Consider the following 13,844-nt stretch of genomic DNA (forward strand, 5'->3'; position numbering starts at 1 on the left):
ATTTGTGGACAGCGGAGCTGCAATTTTCATGTTTTGTCCGCAATTTTTTTTGCCCTGCCTCAAGAGCTGCCGTGTTGTTGTAATTTCATATTATTATTTTATCTCATCGTCTTCGTCATATCCGTTTGTGTCCATGCAGGCCGTGGTAGATTCGTGCTATTTTTGCACACCCAATAGCAAAAGTTGCAAACCAGTTTGATTATGAGAGTCACTTTTTGTTGGTCAGTCCATTGATCTGGGCATTGGCTCGCTCCTGGCATAGCCATGTCGATGGCCATTTTGCCAATGTTGAGCCTTTTTTCACCCAAAAAACTTCCACACCGCAGAGGAGCATTGCGCGACTTGTTGGGGGCTTTTAAGATGAAAACCAACCCAACTGCATGAGATTGCCAGCGTTGATCCCAAACTTGTTCTCTTCACAATGTCTGGTATTTTGTTTCATCGATGACGATGGCACTCACATAAACTATGTGCATACATATAAGTCCATAGAGATTTTTGCCATTTCGATGACAAGAGGAGCTCCTTTACAATTTACGCACACATCGTGGCTCTTGCGGTGCAACCATGCGGAGTCGATGGCAGCAAATATATATTTTATACATAGCATAGGGAGATGGACCGATTGATGTGCATATGATGGCAGAATGATGAAAATGAGCCAACAGCATCATTGCATATAAACAAATATAACATTTTCTTTCGACTATATGCCCTCTATTTCATCAATACGCTACATTATATACATAATTCCCCATCATCGTCGCGTTCCCCCCATTTACAATTTTAATAAAAACCCAAAGGGCCCCCAGACGATTTTCCTCGTGTTATTTTTCCCTCGCATTTCCCACCATAAAATTATACTGTTACACTTAAATGTATGCATATTTTAAAAAATAATATATATAAGATTGTTAATTGCAAATGGCATAAATTTGATTTTTCATTCTCGGTGGTATTTTGCAGATGGGAGTGAGGGAGAGGGATAGAGAAAAAAGCGTATCTGTGGTCATGTAATTTCAAAAACATTCTTGTACAAAAAAAGGCTGTTATTCTAGCGTAATAGAAGTATACGCATGAAAAGATCAAAAGAAAGTTATTTACTACATCAGCACACAAATGAATACCATGGATAAACTTGATGATGGGGATTTTTTTGTACCAGAAAAAATCGACTACATATTCAGCTGAATTCTCTCCATGTAATCTATCATACAACATTTATTGACATTCTCTTAATATTTATTAAAAAATAATAATAATAATGATGAATATCACGTGAAAAATCTGATTGTGAGAGATGAAAAATATGAAAAATTCAAGCATTTTGATAATTTTCCACGAAACTTTCCAATTTTGGAGAAAAGTGAAAATATGATTAACATGCTGCCCTACATCCCCTACATGGTATTTTGGTATAATTCTCACGAAGCTTGGTACCTCGCCAAATTTTATCAGGCTCTTATGTATCATGGATTTGCTATGAAAGAGAGAATAAAGTTCGAAAAGGAGATGATGTTCTGGCACGAGATGTATTGTGAAAAGTAATTTGTCTTATATTTTAATTTTCTACATAAAATAATACATAAAAGCATTAAAAATGTGGTAAAAATGAAAATTATTTAAGAGAAATAAGTCTTCCAATAATGAATCACTATATAAATTTTTATTGCATTCTGTTTAACATTTTTTGCTCATTCAAGTGCATTTAATCAAAATATTTTCTAATTAGTTTTTTTTAAACATTACCCACATATTTTTTATCTCTATCTCATATTCATTTTTTATTGATTTTAGTTGAGTTCTGCAGTGTAGAAAAAAGAAAACTGCGTTGAGCCAGGTAAAATCGTGCATTTGAGGTGCATAAACAAAAATAAAGAGTCACATTGTATCGGAAGTGTAAGATTGCGTGAACCGGAACTAAAGAACTTACGACATACATTTTTGCAACAAAAAGTATGGAAAAATGGGTTGTTAAATTATTTTTAGACTACTACTTTATTGATGTTACTTTAAGAAAGTAATTATTTTCTTCAGCACGAGGAGCATCTAAAAATTATTTCAATATTCTCTCTAATTGGATTGTTATTTAAAAAAAAAGAGACTAATTTTTAATAATTTTCATTTTATTGCTATATTTTACATAACAATGATTGTTTAATAAACTGTGAAAAATAATTTTTATGCTCTCAACAAGAAGCTTTTCTTAATACTCTGACCGACATCTTGCGGCCTCTTAGTTAGTTGTGAATGGAAGTTATGATTCAAAGTGCGTTTATGAACACCGCCTCGTGGTGAATGGGAGCTTCGTTGGTTTTTGCATAGCATAAAATGTATTTTCAAACATTTAGTACTGCCTAACCGTTATTACAACGTGGATTCAATTCTTCTCATCCGGCGTTATTTCTCCAATTTGCTTTTTTGCTATCCTCCTTTTCCGGAAGAGATAGATTCCATATCCAATAAGGCACACAGCTAGGAGGGATCCAATTACAGATCCCACTATTACGGGGATTCTGTTGCTAGTTTCTTCTTCCTTTAGCTCCCATTTTTCATTCTCCTCCTGCAGATACTCAACCAGAGGGCTGAAGTATTCAAGGAGAGCTGCTGCACTAAGTTCTGTCTCCCCAGTCATCTCCCTTAGGGCTTCAGACCAGTGCTTGCTGAGTCCCAATCCGAGACCTGCTCTCAATTTTTCACCAACTTCCAAGGAGTTGTGAATATCGCACTTATGGAGGGGATTTGCAGTTGGATTGTTGGGATTGTACTGCCCAGCAGTAATGCACATGGCTTTGTGAAGCTGGAATTCTAAAATATGTGCCACGAAATAGGACATGTACTTATAGTCAGCAGGAACGTGGAATTTGGCACCAGCATCGAAGAATTCCTCTCCACGAGTTTCTCCATTTGGTGGCTCAATTTTCTGATACCTCTTCCTCATATTCCACCATTCTGCATTCCAGCTGGACTCTGGGATGGCTCCACTGAAGATTTCCCATCGCCACTTATCAATAAGAAGTCCAAATGGCAAAAAAGCCACACGTTCTAGAGCCATTTGGAATAAGGCATTAATATTGTCCTCCCTCGTATCAGCGTAGTTCTGCAGAAGGCCAATCTTTTGCAAATGTGTTGGAGTTGAAACTGAGAGTGCTATGAGATCGCCAACGGCTTCGTGGAAGCCTGGATTAGCACCTCCGCGGAAGATAACAGGTTGATCCTTGTAGAGAATAAAATATGCGATATGCCCTGCAGAGAATTAGCGAGTTAGTATAATTAGAAATAATCATTAATGTTGCTTCATACCCATTTCATGATGAACTGTGATAAAATCCTCCATATTGATGGTGGTACACATTTTCACTCGGAAATCTTCACCATCCATGAAATCCCAGGCTGAAGCGTGGCACGTAATGACCCTATCGGTGGGTTTTTCAATAATTGACTGCCCTGTATAGCTCATTTCATTTGAAGGTAGCCCCAAAGACATGAAGAACTCATTGGAAACCTCAAACATCCTAAATGCGGTATATCCTCCATCCTAAAATAAATTGATTTTTTTAACATAAAACCAAAGAAATTGAAGATTATTACATACCACTAAGCTCTGGGTAACATCAACCACACTTGCATCAAAAGGCTTAATTCTATCGTACAGGTTCACCCATGATTGAGCCCACATATTGCCAAGAAGATGAGCTGGAATTAAATCTTCATCAACCTTTACTTTGTCCGATCCGTAGATATCAATCAATTTGTGTCGAACATAGGTATGAAGGGTGCTGTACAGAGGTTCAACTTGATTCCAGAGATTCTCCATATTTTGGGCAAAGTTGGGATCTTCATATTCAAAGCGCCACATATCTCCGTAATCAGCAAAACCATTCATCGTTGCTGCCCTATTGGACAGATCGATGTACGTCTTGTAATCGCTTCTCATCAATTTTCCACTCTTTTCGCGCCATTCCTTCCAAACGTACTCCAATTCATCGTAATCTGTAGATTCAGCCATGACTTTTGTAATTTCTGGATCCAATGTTAGAGCATCAGGATCTGTATCAACGTTGCAGTCTCTTTTTGTGTAGGGGCAAATCTTTGCATCTGAATAGGTATTTTCCATTCTAAGTTTTGCAGCAGTTAGGGTACTTAAATCTTCTTCTGGAAGAATACTAATGCCCAGTTTTGTTAGATAGAGCAACTGACGCCGAACATCTTCGTCTGTATAGTCTTCTGGATTGAGTCCACTGAAAATTTCTTCATACTTTTCTTTATGGAATTGGGCATTTTGCAGCACTGCCTGATTGTATTGCTCTTGAATAGCAGTATTACCAATATTGGTTGATACATCCCAACTTGCATGAACCATCTTTGCTGCTTCTTCTGCAGCCAAGACATTGTATTCTCTGAGTGTCTCTTGCATAGCTTCATTTCGTAGATTTTCATTCTCAACCTTTAGGAAGTCATAAAGTGGTTGGAAGTACTCAATAAGAGGACTTGCATCCATAACTCGGGATCCAGTAATGGCCTCCAAAGCATCAGACCAATGCTTACTAGTACCCAGTTGAAGACCAGCCTTCAATCGATCTCCTGCTGCAACTGATTGATAAAAGTTGCACTTATGCAGAGGCTGTGCCTGAGGATTATTTTCATCGTATTGTCCAGCAGCAATGCACATGGCTTTGTAGAATTGGAACTGCAGAATGCGAGCCGTAAAGTAGGACATATACTGCGAGTCAGCGGGAATGTGATACTTTGCACCAGGGTCAAAATATTCCTCTGAACGCTCTACAGGTGGGGAAATCTTTTGGTAGCGACGACGTAGTGCCCACCAGTGGCTGTTCCACTGTGACTCAGGAATTGCATTGCGGAAGACATCCCATCGCCATTTATCGATGAGATAGCCAAATGGAAGGAAGGCTACCCTTTCAAGAGCCATGGAGAATAAGGCGTTGATGTTATCTTCTTCTGAGTCAGCATACTCATCCAGCAAGTTGATACGTTGAAGGTGTTGGGGTGTTTCAACGGCAAGGGATATAGCATCGCCAACAGCTTCATGGAAACCAGGATTGGCTCCACCACGCAGCAATAATGGAAGATCCCTGTAGTGAAGGTAGTAATTGATGTGACCTATTGAAAAAAAAATTAATGAAACAAATTAGGTATATAATTAACAAAAAATTAAGTATGCTGTACCCATTTCATGATGAACCGTATTGTAGTCCTTCATGTTAATTTTCGTGCACATTTTAATGCGGAAATCTTGTCCATTACAGAAGTCCCAAGCAGATGCATGGCAAGCAATGATACGATCTTCGGGCTTCTCAATAATCGATGGTGGATTGTAGCTCATCTCTTGCCTTCCGAGGCCAAGACTCTCGTAGTATTCATCAGAATCTTCAAACATTCTCATAATTGTATATCCCTGCTCCAACATCTTCCCGGTAACATCCACAAGAGTTGCATTTTTGAATGGCTTGAGATCTTCGTAGAGATTTGACCATGACTGTGCCCACATATTTCCCAAGATATGAGCCGGAATTGTTTCATCTCGTGGATCCAATTTGTCTTTGTAAATCTGCTCCAATTTTAGCTTAACATACGTATGGAGTTCGTTATAGAGAGGTTCCACTTGTACCCAGAGATCTTCGGCCATCTGCTCAAAATTATCCACCTCGTACCGTCCTCGCCACATTTCTCCAGCTTCCGTATAACCATTCAATTGAGCCATTAAATTTATCAGTCTCACGTATTCCTTGTAGTCTTCACGCATTAGTTTCCCAGACTTCTCCCGCCATTCCGTCCACAGATATTGGAGTTCATCGTAGTCCCGCGATTCAGCCATGCGAACCTCAATTTCGGGATCAAGTGTGAGGTAGTCTGTGAAGTTGGGATCACTTTCACAATCTCTCTGGGTGTATGGGCATATTTTGGCGGAATTGTATATAGCAGTCATGGCATTTCTGGTATCTGTGAACTTCATTGAGAAAACATCGTAATTTATCATCTCTGATAAATGAATTGAATAACAACAAGATTAACCTGCTTTAAATCATCATCACTCATCGCTGAAGATCCTAAATCTTTCAAGAACTTTAATTGTCTTCGCACACCTTCATCTGTGTAGTCATCAATTATGGCATCCTTGAAATACAAGTCGTAGTGCTCCTTACGGAAGTTTGCGTATTCCAAGGATTTTTCAACCTATTAGATGGTAAATAAAAAATATTAGTTAAAAATTTATTAAATTACGCATTGATCCTGTATCACAAAATACATAATATATTATGTATTTATTGATACACGCCCCTACTCTTAAAAGCTAATCTTATCATCCTTTCTACATTGAAGGTATATATCGCTCTTCTAATTGAAACTGGCAATGAAAGAGAAGTTTATAGAATAATCATTTTCCATCTTACAATTTGAAGATAAGCGCTTTTTCACTCTTTTATCTCTTTTCCAAATAACAAAAAAGAACTATCAGTCAATTCAGAAAGTTATTAAAAGATGGTGTAAGTCAATGAATTGATATCCAGTCCGTTGTTATCAACTTTGTACTATTGAAAAATTCCATTACTTCATTCATAACTTCACGTAGAGCCGACATTCTTTTTAATCTATCTTTAGAATTTATGTTTAATTTAACGAAAATATGTTGAAATTAGCGCACGAAGTGTTTGTACAACTGTTTGCGATAACACATTAAAATTCACATTTTTTTTTCAAAACGTTTCTTGAGATGTGCAAAAGTGTTTGCTGTACGATTGGATTATTATTTTAGCCAGTAAATTTATGCACCTTCATTATCTCAAGAGTATTGTGTCACAAGAAAACACTCACGCAAAGTAAAAAAATGTTATCTAAAGCTCGAAGCTGTTGAGATAGAGGAAGACTTTTTTCACGAATTCTTTTTTTTTTACCTGAATTTGCGTATAAGTTTGATCACCGACGTGTGTCTGAACGTCCCAGTTTGCCAATGATTGAGCATTGCAGTAAGAAATGGCATCATTGTTGTACTTATCGAGAACCTCCATCATTTCGGTCTCAGTTAGTGCAAGAAGTTGCAGAGATGATCCATTGAGTGCTGGGAGAGACTGAAGTGGCTGCAGTGATGCTAAAAGCATCACAGCTCCAATAAATCCTCCCCAAAAACTTCTCATTTCAACTCACAAAAAAAGTTCACATTAAATTTTGTCACAGAATACAACACTTTTTGCACCTATTAAGCTGGAAGCACACCTGCAGCGATCAGTTTAGTGACTAGCACACGTTCAGAGCTGAGAGAGTTCTTTTATACCCACCCGCGTATTCTTCTTTGGGACTTTATCAAATTATCACTCGAAGAACATGCAATAAATAATTTATTATCTCCCACCAATTCCACATTATTGATTGGGATGGTCAGGTAATATTTGGTGCTCTGAAATGAGAAAACATATGTATGGTAAAATTGATTAGATATAGAGAAGCTTCTCTTAGTGAACTCATCATCAGATGACTGTTTTTGTAATTTTTAGAACAATTATTAGTCTCTTTTCATAATTTTTTAAAATGATTTTTTACAATTTAAAAAATTACTAAAATAAAGAATTTTTCTTCCTTCGTGCTTCAAAAAATTACTAAAACAGTTCTCCATCATTGAGTTCACTATTTGAAGCTTCACTGTATTTTATATAATTTTGAACAGGTACAATTTGTGCTATCAATTTACGGAAATATAAACTCTATTTTAATTTCAAACAACGCCTATGTTTTATTTCAGAGAGTTTCACAGAATAGGTACATTTTTAATAACTTCACTAAAATCCCTAAAAAAAAATTAGTAGAGTCGTGAAATACAATAAAAGACTTGTTAGAATTGATGGAGAAAAAAATAAATATCACAGCCTAGAGTGCTCCAAATGGTCCACACGCGGAATATCAATGGATTTCTCTTTCACATATCCCTGATTATCGTATGAGAGATATGTCTTTTCATTGCCACCAGCCTCTCCTACCGAAGCGGGCTTCTCATTGTCGTTCTTCTCATTGTCTGTAGTTTGAATTTTGTCATTTCTATGCATTCTGTACATTGAACTGAAAGCATTTTAAAAAATCGTTAGATTGCTTTTTGTTGCGGGATGGGGTTCTTTTTGTATTTTACCAGAAAATGAGGACAGCAGGGAGTGTTAAAGCACCACCCAAAAGGAAGAAAGCTCCTGGAAAAGTCTTCATTGTGGCTGCGTAAACATTTGTGTACATTGGAGCATAAACTGCAATTAAAGACAAGGAAATTTTTAATATATTTTTGGCAAATTAATTGTTCTTGTTCAGAAATTTGAGATTTAATTTAATTAGAAAAAATGTTCTGAAAGAGAGAAAATTTCACTTAAATACATACTCTACATTATAAAAAAAAATTCTAAATCAAATTACTTTAGAAATGCTCGTAGGAAGATCTTTCTCTTGAATTTCTAAAGAGAAAATTGAAAAAAGAGCTTTTTGAGCTTTTTTGAAAATCTAAATTAATCTTTTAGCAAAAACCAAGTTATCCGATTTGTTTTAAATAAATCATTTATTTGAAGGCCGGAAAAGATATCCTACTTTTTAAATTCCATTTGATCAATTAAAAAAAAACCTTAAGGGGATAATTGAAGCTTTCATAAGATTGTAAAGAGATAAAAAAGGAAAAGCTTCAAATTTTTCTCTCCTTGAATTTTTTTATCAAGGCTAAAAAGGTAAATAACCACATGTGATGTATTAGCATAGTTTGTTTGATCTTACCCAGTGGCATGAGAGCTTCAGCAACCCCAATGAGTGAGTTCAATTTCCCAAGTTGATCGGTGTTCACCAATTTCGATGCAATTGATCTCATTGCGATAAAACTGGTGCCGTTGAGAAATTCAACAATAGGAGCCAAGTAAACTTGCCAGTTAGTTACGGCGAAAGCATAGACGAAGGATGAGAGAATCTTAGACATGCAAGAAATTACACCAATTAGTGCATCATCGAGCTTCAAAAGACGCGAAAATACTCCCACGCTGAACGATGTGCCTGCGAATATTGGGAGATAAATGGGCGGTTAATTGATTTTTCGGGGCACACTATCAGTGAATAAATCATATTATATGCGATATTATGTAGTACAATCTCACTGTACATACCGATAAAGTGTGTTACCATAGAGTAGGTGGAGAAGAAACTGAATTCAACCTCACTCCAGTTGAAGCGGTAGCGTGTAAATAGGTAGAACACTGACATTTCGCCTGGAATGAAAAGTCCAACGAATAAAAAAAGCTCATGAGGTCATGCAAATCACGTAGAAAAATCAATTTCACTATTTAGGTCAGCAAAGAGTCCAATTTTGCCGATAGATGCGGGCAAATGAATGCACAATACCGGCGGACAGAATCACAAAGAGGTCTCAATGCACTTTGCAGTTAAATTCGCTGAGGTGTGAAGGTTGTGCTATGTATGTATATAGCTCTAATCTAACTTTCAAAAGCTCCTCAACTGATATATGGATTTTTATCGTGATATGGATAATTTGTAGAAACTTTCAATTACATACCACCAAAGATCCATCTCTATATCGATTGAATTTAAATGGATCAATTGTTCAAGATTAGCCACTTCCGTTTTTTTCCCGGTTGTTATATTGTGAAAAAAATTCAACGTTTACGCGCTTTTATCGCACACAAGACAGCAATGTTGTGACATTGAACGGCCGTGATATTAATTGTGATAGTCTATGACATAATGTGGCTTACCGTGCATTGGCCCAATGACGACCATTACGACAACAATCAGCATAAGCACGCGTACACGGTTCCGACCGCTAAATGCTACCGTGAATGTCTCCATTACGTGGTCCTTATCGAAAAAATCCAGCAATGCATTTTTCTCATTAATTTTCTGGGGCTTTGATTCCCTTTGCGGCTCCTTGACGCAATAATAGCCGTAGAAGAGGGCAATTATGTACATTGCAGATGATATTGAAAATATTCCATAAAATCCTATTTGTCTGCAAGTTAAAAAAAAAAGCATAATGTTTATTTAAAAAGCTTTCTTATGGGTTTAAGAAGATTAACGGGTGTTTATTGACTTGAGTAAAAGAAAATGATCAGAATTTTTTCAAGATTTTGAAATTCATTTTTTAATTTGCTCGATTTTTTCAGCTTAATCATGATCACAGAACAGAAAACCAAATATTTAAATTTTATCTCAAAAATGCTTTATATCAAGATTTTTTTATGATTAATAGAGCAGAAATTTAATGAGAGAATGACCCAGTCGTAAAAATTCTTATTCTAATACTTTTTACATAAATACGAATAAAGAATTGTTTTATCGCCTCTAAATCAAAGAATTTTGGTTAAAAAACGCATAAAAATGCGAAAAAGAATCGTAAAACTTACTTAAGTAAAATTCCACTGAGCGCCATTCCGAGTGGGAATCCCAAACTCACGCAGAGATGCACGATCCCAACCCTGAGGGTCCGATTGTCTTTATCAGTTATGTCTGCAATGTAGCTGAAGACACCCATCATTTGCGTGAACCAACCTCCTGTGAGTCCAGGGAAGAGGGATTCGGTGATACCACTCGCTTCCATGGGCAGCCAATCCAGGTACGTGCAGACAATGAGACCCAATGCTGAGAGAAGCTCCCCTACAATGGGAATCATCATGCAGGGCTTTCTGCGTCCATGGCGATCACTCCAGGAGCCCCAGAAGAGAATTAGAAGGCACGGCAGGGCACTCTGAAGAATTGTCTTCCATCCCTGCATCTTGGCTACTATTTGCTGTACCATCTGCTCCTCACTAAAAGAAATAATTAATTTTTTAAACACCTACTTCTATATAATGATTTCCTTTCACGTGCTAAAAGACAATCACCTCGTAAAATTCGCCGTATCCCGACGCGATAGAGCATCACAGACAACATCCCCATAGGCCAAATTCACACGACATGCCTTCTCAAGATTAAGATTCTGTGTGGCCAAGCCTGAGAGAACGCTGGGCATTATGTACAGCGCCAAAAGGGGCTCAACAGTCATATTACTCCAGACGTACTGAATTTTCGCCAGCACCCCCAAATCTCTCCATTCCGGTGTTTTTGCGGGCTTTTCCTGTTTTGTTTCCATTTTTTTTGTTCCACGTGCTGAAAAAACTTTCACGACAGAATGAAAATCAATTTATCAGCATATCAATCTCTCAGCTTTTTCTCTCCAAGCATCCTAAAATAATTATAATTCTATTCAAATTCAATAAAAGCGTTCTAAACTTTTTTGTAAGTTATGTGTAGTTGAAAGCTTTTAAAATCAAAACACAAAACATCTGCTGAAAGTATTCATTTTACATACATTCTAATATTTGCTCTGCGTGCTAACAAAATTCAAAATTCACAATGAAAGCTGAAATTATTTATTTAAACGCGATAACTATTTTTTGTGGCTTGTGCCTGATGGAGTTTTCCGCCTTGTCATTGTGGATTTTCTACAATTTTTTTTATTAAACAAAAAAAAATGTTATGAATTCATATCTTTGTCAAGAATTGGTTCTAAGTTGCATCAAATGGTTAGTTCTAAGTAGTTATTGAAAAGCAAAAAGACATCTTTTTTTAAGACTTAGTGACTCATTTATGCTCTCAAAGGTCAAATCCTTAAGAATTTAAAGAAAAAATAATAAAATGAAGAAACAGATGCACAGTTGTTAAAATAAGAACAAGTCATTCTGTTTGTTACGTAAATAACAAAAGATCCAAAGTCTATAATTCGAATTAAATTAAAACGGAATTAAACTTAATTTTAAATTCTCTGAACATTAAAAAAAATTATTTGTAGGAATTGTAGGACTTTTTGTGGCATATTCCCACTTTTTCCAAGAAAATGTTCCCACTGGTCATAGGACTTTAATCATGTCTTTAAAAGTTTCAATAAAAATCTATGACCTTTCATTAGGAAGAGTACTTTTATCTATATTTAATTAGATACCTAAACTTCGAAACAATTTAATTTAAGTAGAACACCAAAAAATATTAAAATGTCAATAAATTTAAAAATCATGCAAAAAAAACTTATGAGCAATAAATTTAATAGTTTAAGAGATAGTCAAGGACTTTTGAGTTGTATTGTTATTTGCTATATAAGTACATAGTTACTATAGTAGTACAACTTACTATTCTAAAAATAAATTTCTCCTTTAAAATATTCCTGTCATTCCAACCTTTTGCATTGAAAAGTTAAAACGCATTGGGCTGGTTGATTTGTCGTCAATTGTAATTCCGGACATGAAAATCTTGTTGATTTTAGCATTGTCACAAAAACTTAATTCAATTACCCCGTTGTGAGGGAATTTAATGGTTGCTGCTGAATTAGGCGCGCGTTTGCTAAATTTAATTTACCGAAAGGCAAAACTCACAGAAGAATCAGCAATTCTAAAGAATTATGTAATCCTTTCATTTTTTTTAGTATCAACGGCATCATTAATTTTTCTAAAGGCCAAATTGAGGTAAATGAAAGAAAATAATTGATAGATTTCCAATTTTTTTTTAAATTATGCAATTGATGAATGAAAAATCTGGCTAATTTGCCATTTCTTTTGTACGAGAAAATATATTGCAAAAAGTGCTAAAGCTGACGAGATAGATGAAGTTGAAAGAAAAAAAAATCAAGGCTGTAATTTTTAAATCTGCGGGCAAAGAGCATAAGATTATGAACATTTAATTATAAAATAATTAGATAGGTAGGTAGTACCTATATTTTCCCCGTACAAATTATCATTTTTTTTTAGAGGTAAACACGCGAGATTCGTGAAAAATTGCTGTAAATATCTAAAATGTCCATCGCTCTGCAACCGGAAATGTACATATTTGCTGTATTTTTTCTCTGTGCATTAGGAAAGCAAATTGATATGCAAAACTTACAGCTTCTCTCCCACTACTGCTGGATCATGAAAAAAAAAAAACTGCACGAATTTTCTGGATTCTAACTTTGCATTCGCACTTTTTGTTTAAAAATTTCTGCGTGGCACAGAAGAAGATTACTTATATATTTTAAAGAACTTGGACAAATTGAGCGTTTATTGAATAATCGCTTTGCCAGTAGCTTATTCGCACGATGTTCTGTTTGATCATAAGCAGAAGTGTTTTAGCACCATTAGCACTCACAAATATAACTCAAATGATATATTGCTCAACTTTTTCAATTAAATTCAGCGAGAGATTTTATTTGACCCGTTTGGAGATTTACTGGTTTTTCGCACCTTTTTGCTTTTCTTGGCAAAATTCTCTTTTTTATTTCTTCTTAAACCACCTTTCATATGTCGTGATCGTCAACGAGCCCACTGTTGACTGCCCCAACCAACATTTTAGCAATCAAGCAACACACAAAGTGATCGCAGAGAATCCCCCACAATTTTCCAGCCCGAAGCTCTATTCCGAGTTAAGCGAGCACACGTTTTTTTTTGTGCTCGGAGCGCTTTCCGAGTTTTCTCATTCAAAAGTTCACAGAGCTTCCCTCCCAAATAGACACGGTAGCCAAGGTTTTCCCACGATCGACCGATTTTCCTCTCAAATGCACGTGTTTCACTGTGTATTGTAAATTGCTAAAATTCCAGACTTTATGCGTGGATGTTCTCCCTCTCACAAAATACTTCTTCCTGTCTAACAATACGAGAAATTCAGTGCACGGCCCATTTTTCCAGTAAGAATTTCTACTAGTTACGGTTTTAAGATCATTGCTTGTGATTAAATTGTTAAGTAATTAATATTTCAAAAATTAATGAGCTAAATTAATTCTTTTGCCTGCTTTCTCCTGGACAATGAAGTCAAATTCTATGTAGAACAGTTTGAATGGAAGATTCCTCATT

The 13,844-nt window shown here is 36.0% G+C and overlaps 2 protein-coding genes across 3 annotated transcripts; both read right to left on the bottom strand.

Moving 5' to 3' along the window:
- Positions 1-2,105: 2,105 nt before the first annotated feature.
- On the bottom strand, positions 2,106-7,412 carry LOC129788400 (angiotensin-converting enzyme-like). The gene is made up of 6 exons (XM_055824441.1): positions 6,918-7,412; positions 6,037-6,198; positions 5,191-5,971; positions 3,596-5,124; positions 3,304-3,538; positions 2,106-3,246 (listed from the first exon to the last, which is right to left on the bottom strand). The coding sequence occupies exons 1-6, from the start codon at positions 7,155-7,157 to the stop codon at positions 2,381-2,383; spliced, it is 3,813 nt and encodes a 1,270-aa protein (XP_055680416.1). The 5' UTR covers positions 7,158-7,412; the 3' UTR covers positions 2,106-2,380.
- Positions 7,413-7,724: 312 nt separating this feature from the next.
- LOC129789460 (proton-coupled folate transporter) lies at positions 7,725-13,367 on the bottom strand. Of its 2 annotated transcripts, none has more exons than XM_055826290.1 (8): positions 12,901-13,367; positions 10,872-11,145; positions 10,395-10,796; positions 9,747-10,000; positions 9,141-9,242; positions 8,761-9,030; positions 8,141-8,249; positions 7,725-8,073 (listed from the first exon to the last, which is right to left on the bottom strand). In XM_055826290.1, the coding sequence occupies exons 2-8, from the start codon at positions 11,117-11,119 to the stop codon at positions 7,878-7,880; spliced, it is 1,581 nt and encodes a 526-aa protein (XP_055682265.1). In that variant the 5' UTR covers positions 11,120-11,145; positions 12,901-13,367; the 3' UTR covers positions 7,725-7,877. The 2 variants fall into 2 exon arrangements, with proteins under 2 accessions (XP_055682265.1, XP_055682273.1); XM_055826298.1 differs by having other exon boundaries at positions 10,872-11,136; positions 12,901-13,334.
- Positions 13,368-13,844: the final 477 nt, after the last annotated feature.

This window comes from Lutzomyia longipalpis, chromosome 1 (genome assembly GCF_024334085.1).
Source record: "Lutzomyia longipalpis isolate SR_M1_2022 chromosome 1, ASM2433408v1".
NCBI lineage: Eukaryota > Metazoa > Arthropoda > Insecta > Diptera > Psychodidae > Lutzomyia > Lutzomyia longipalpis.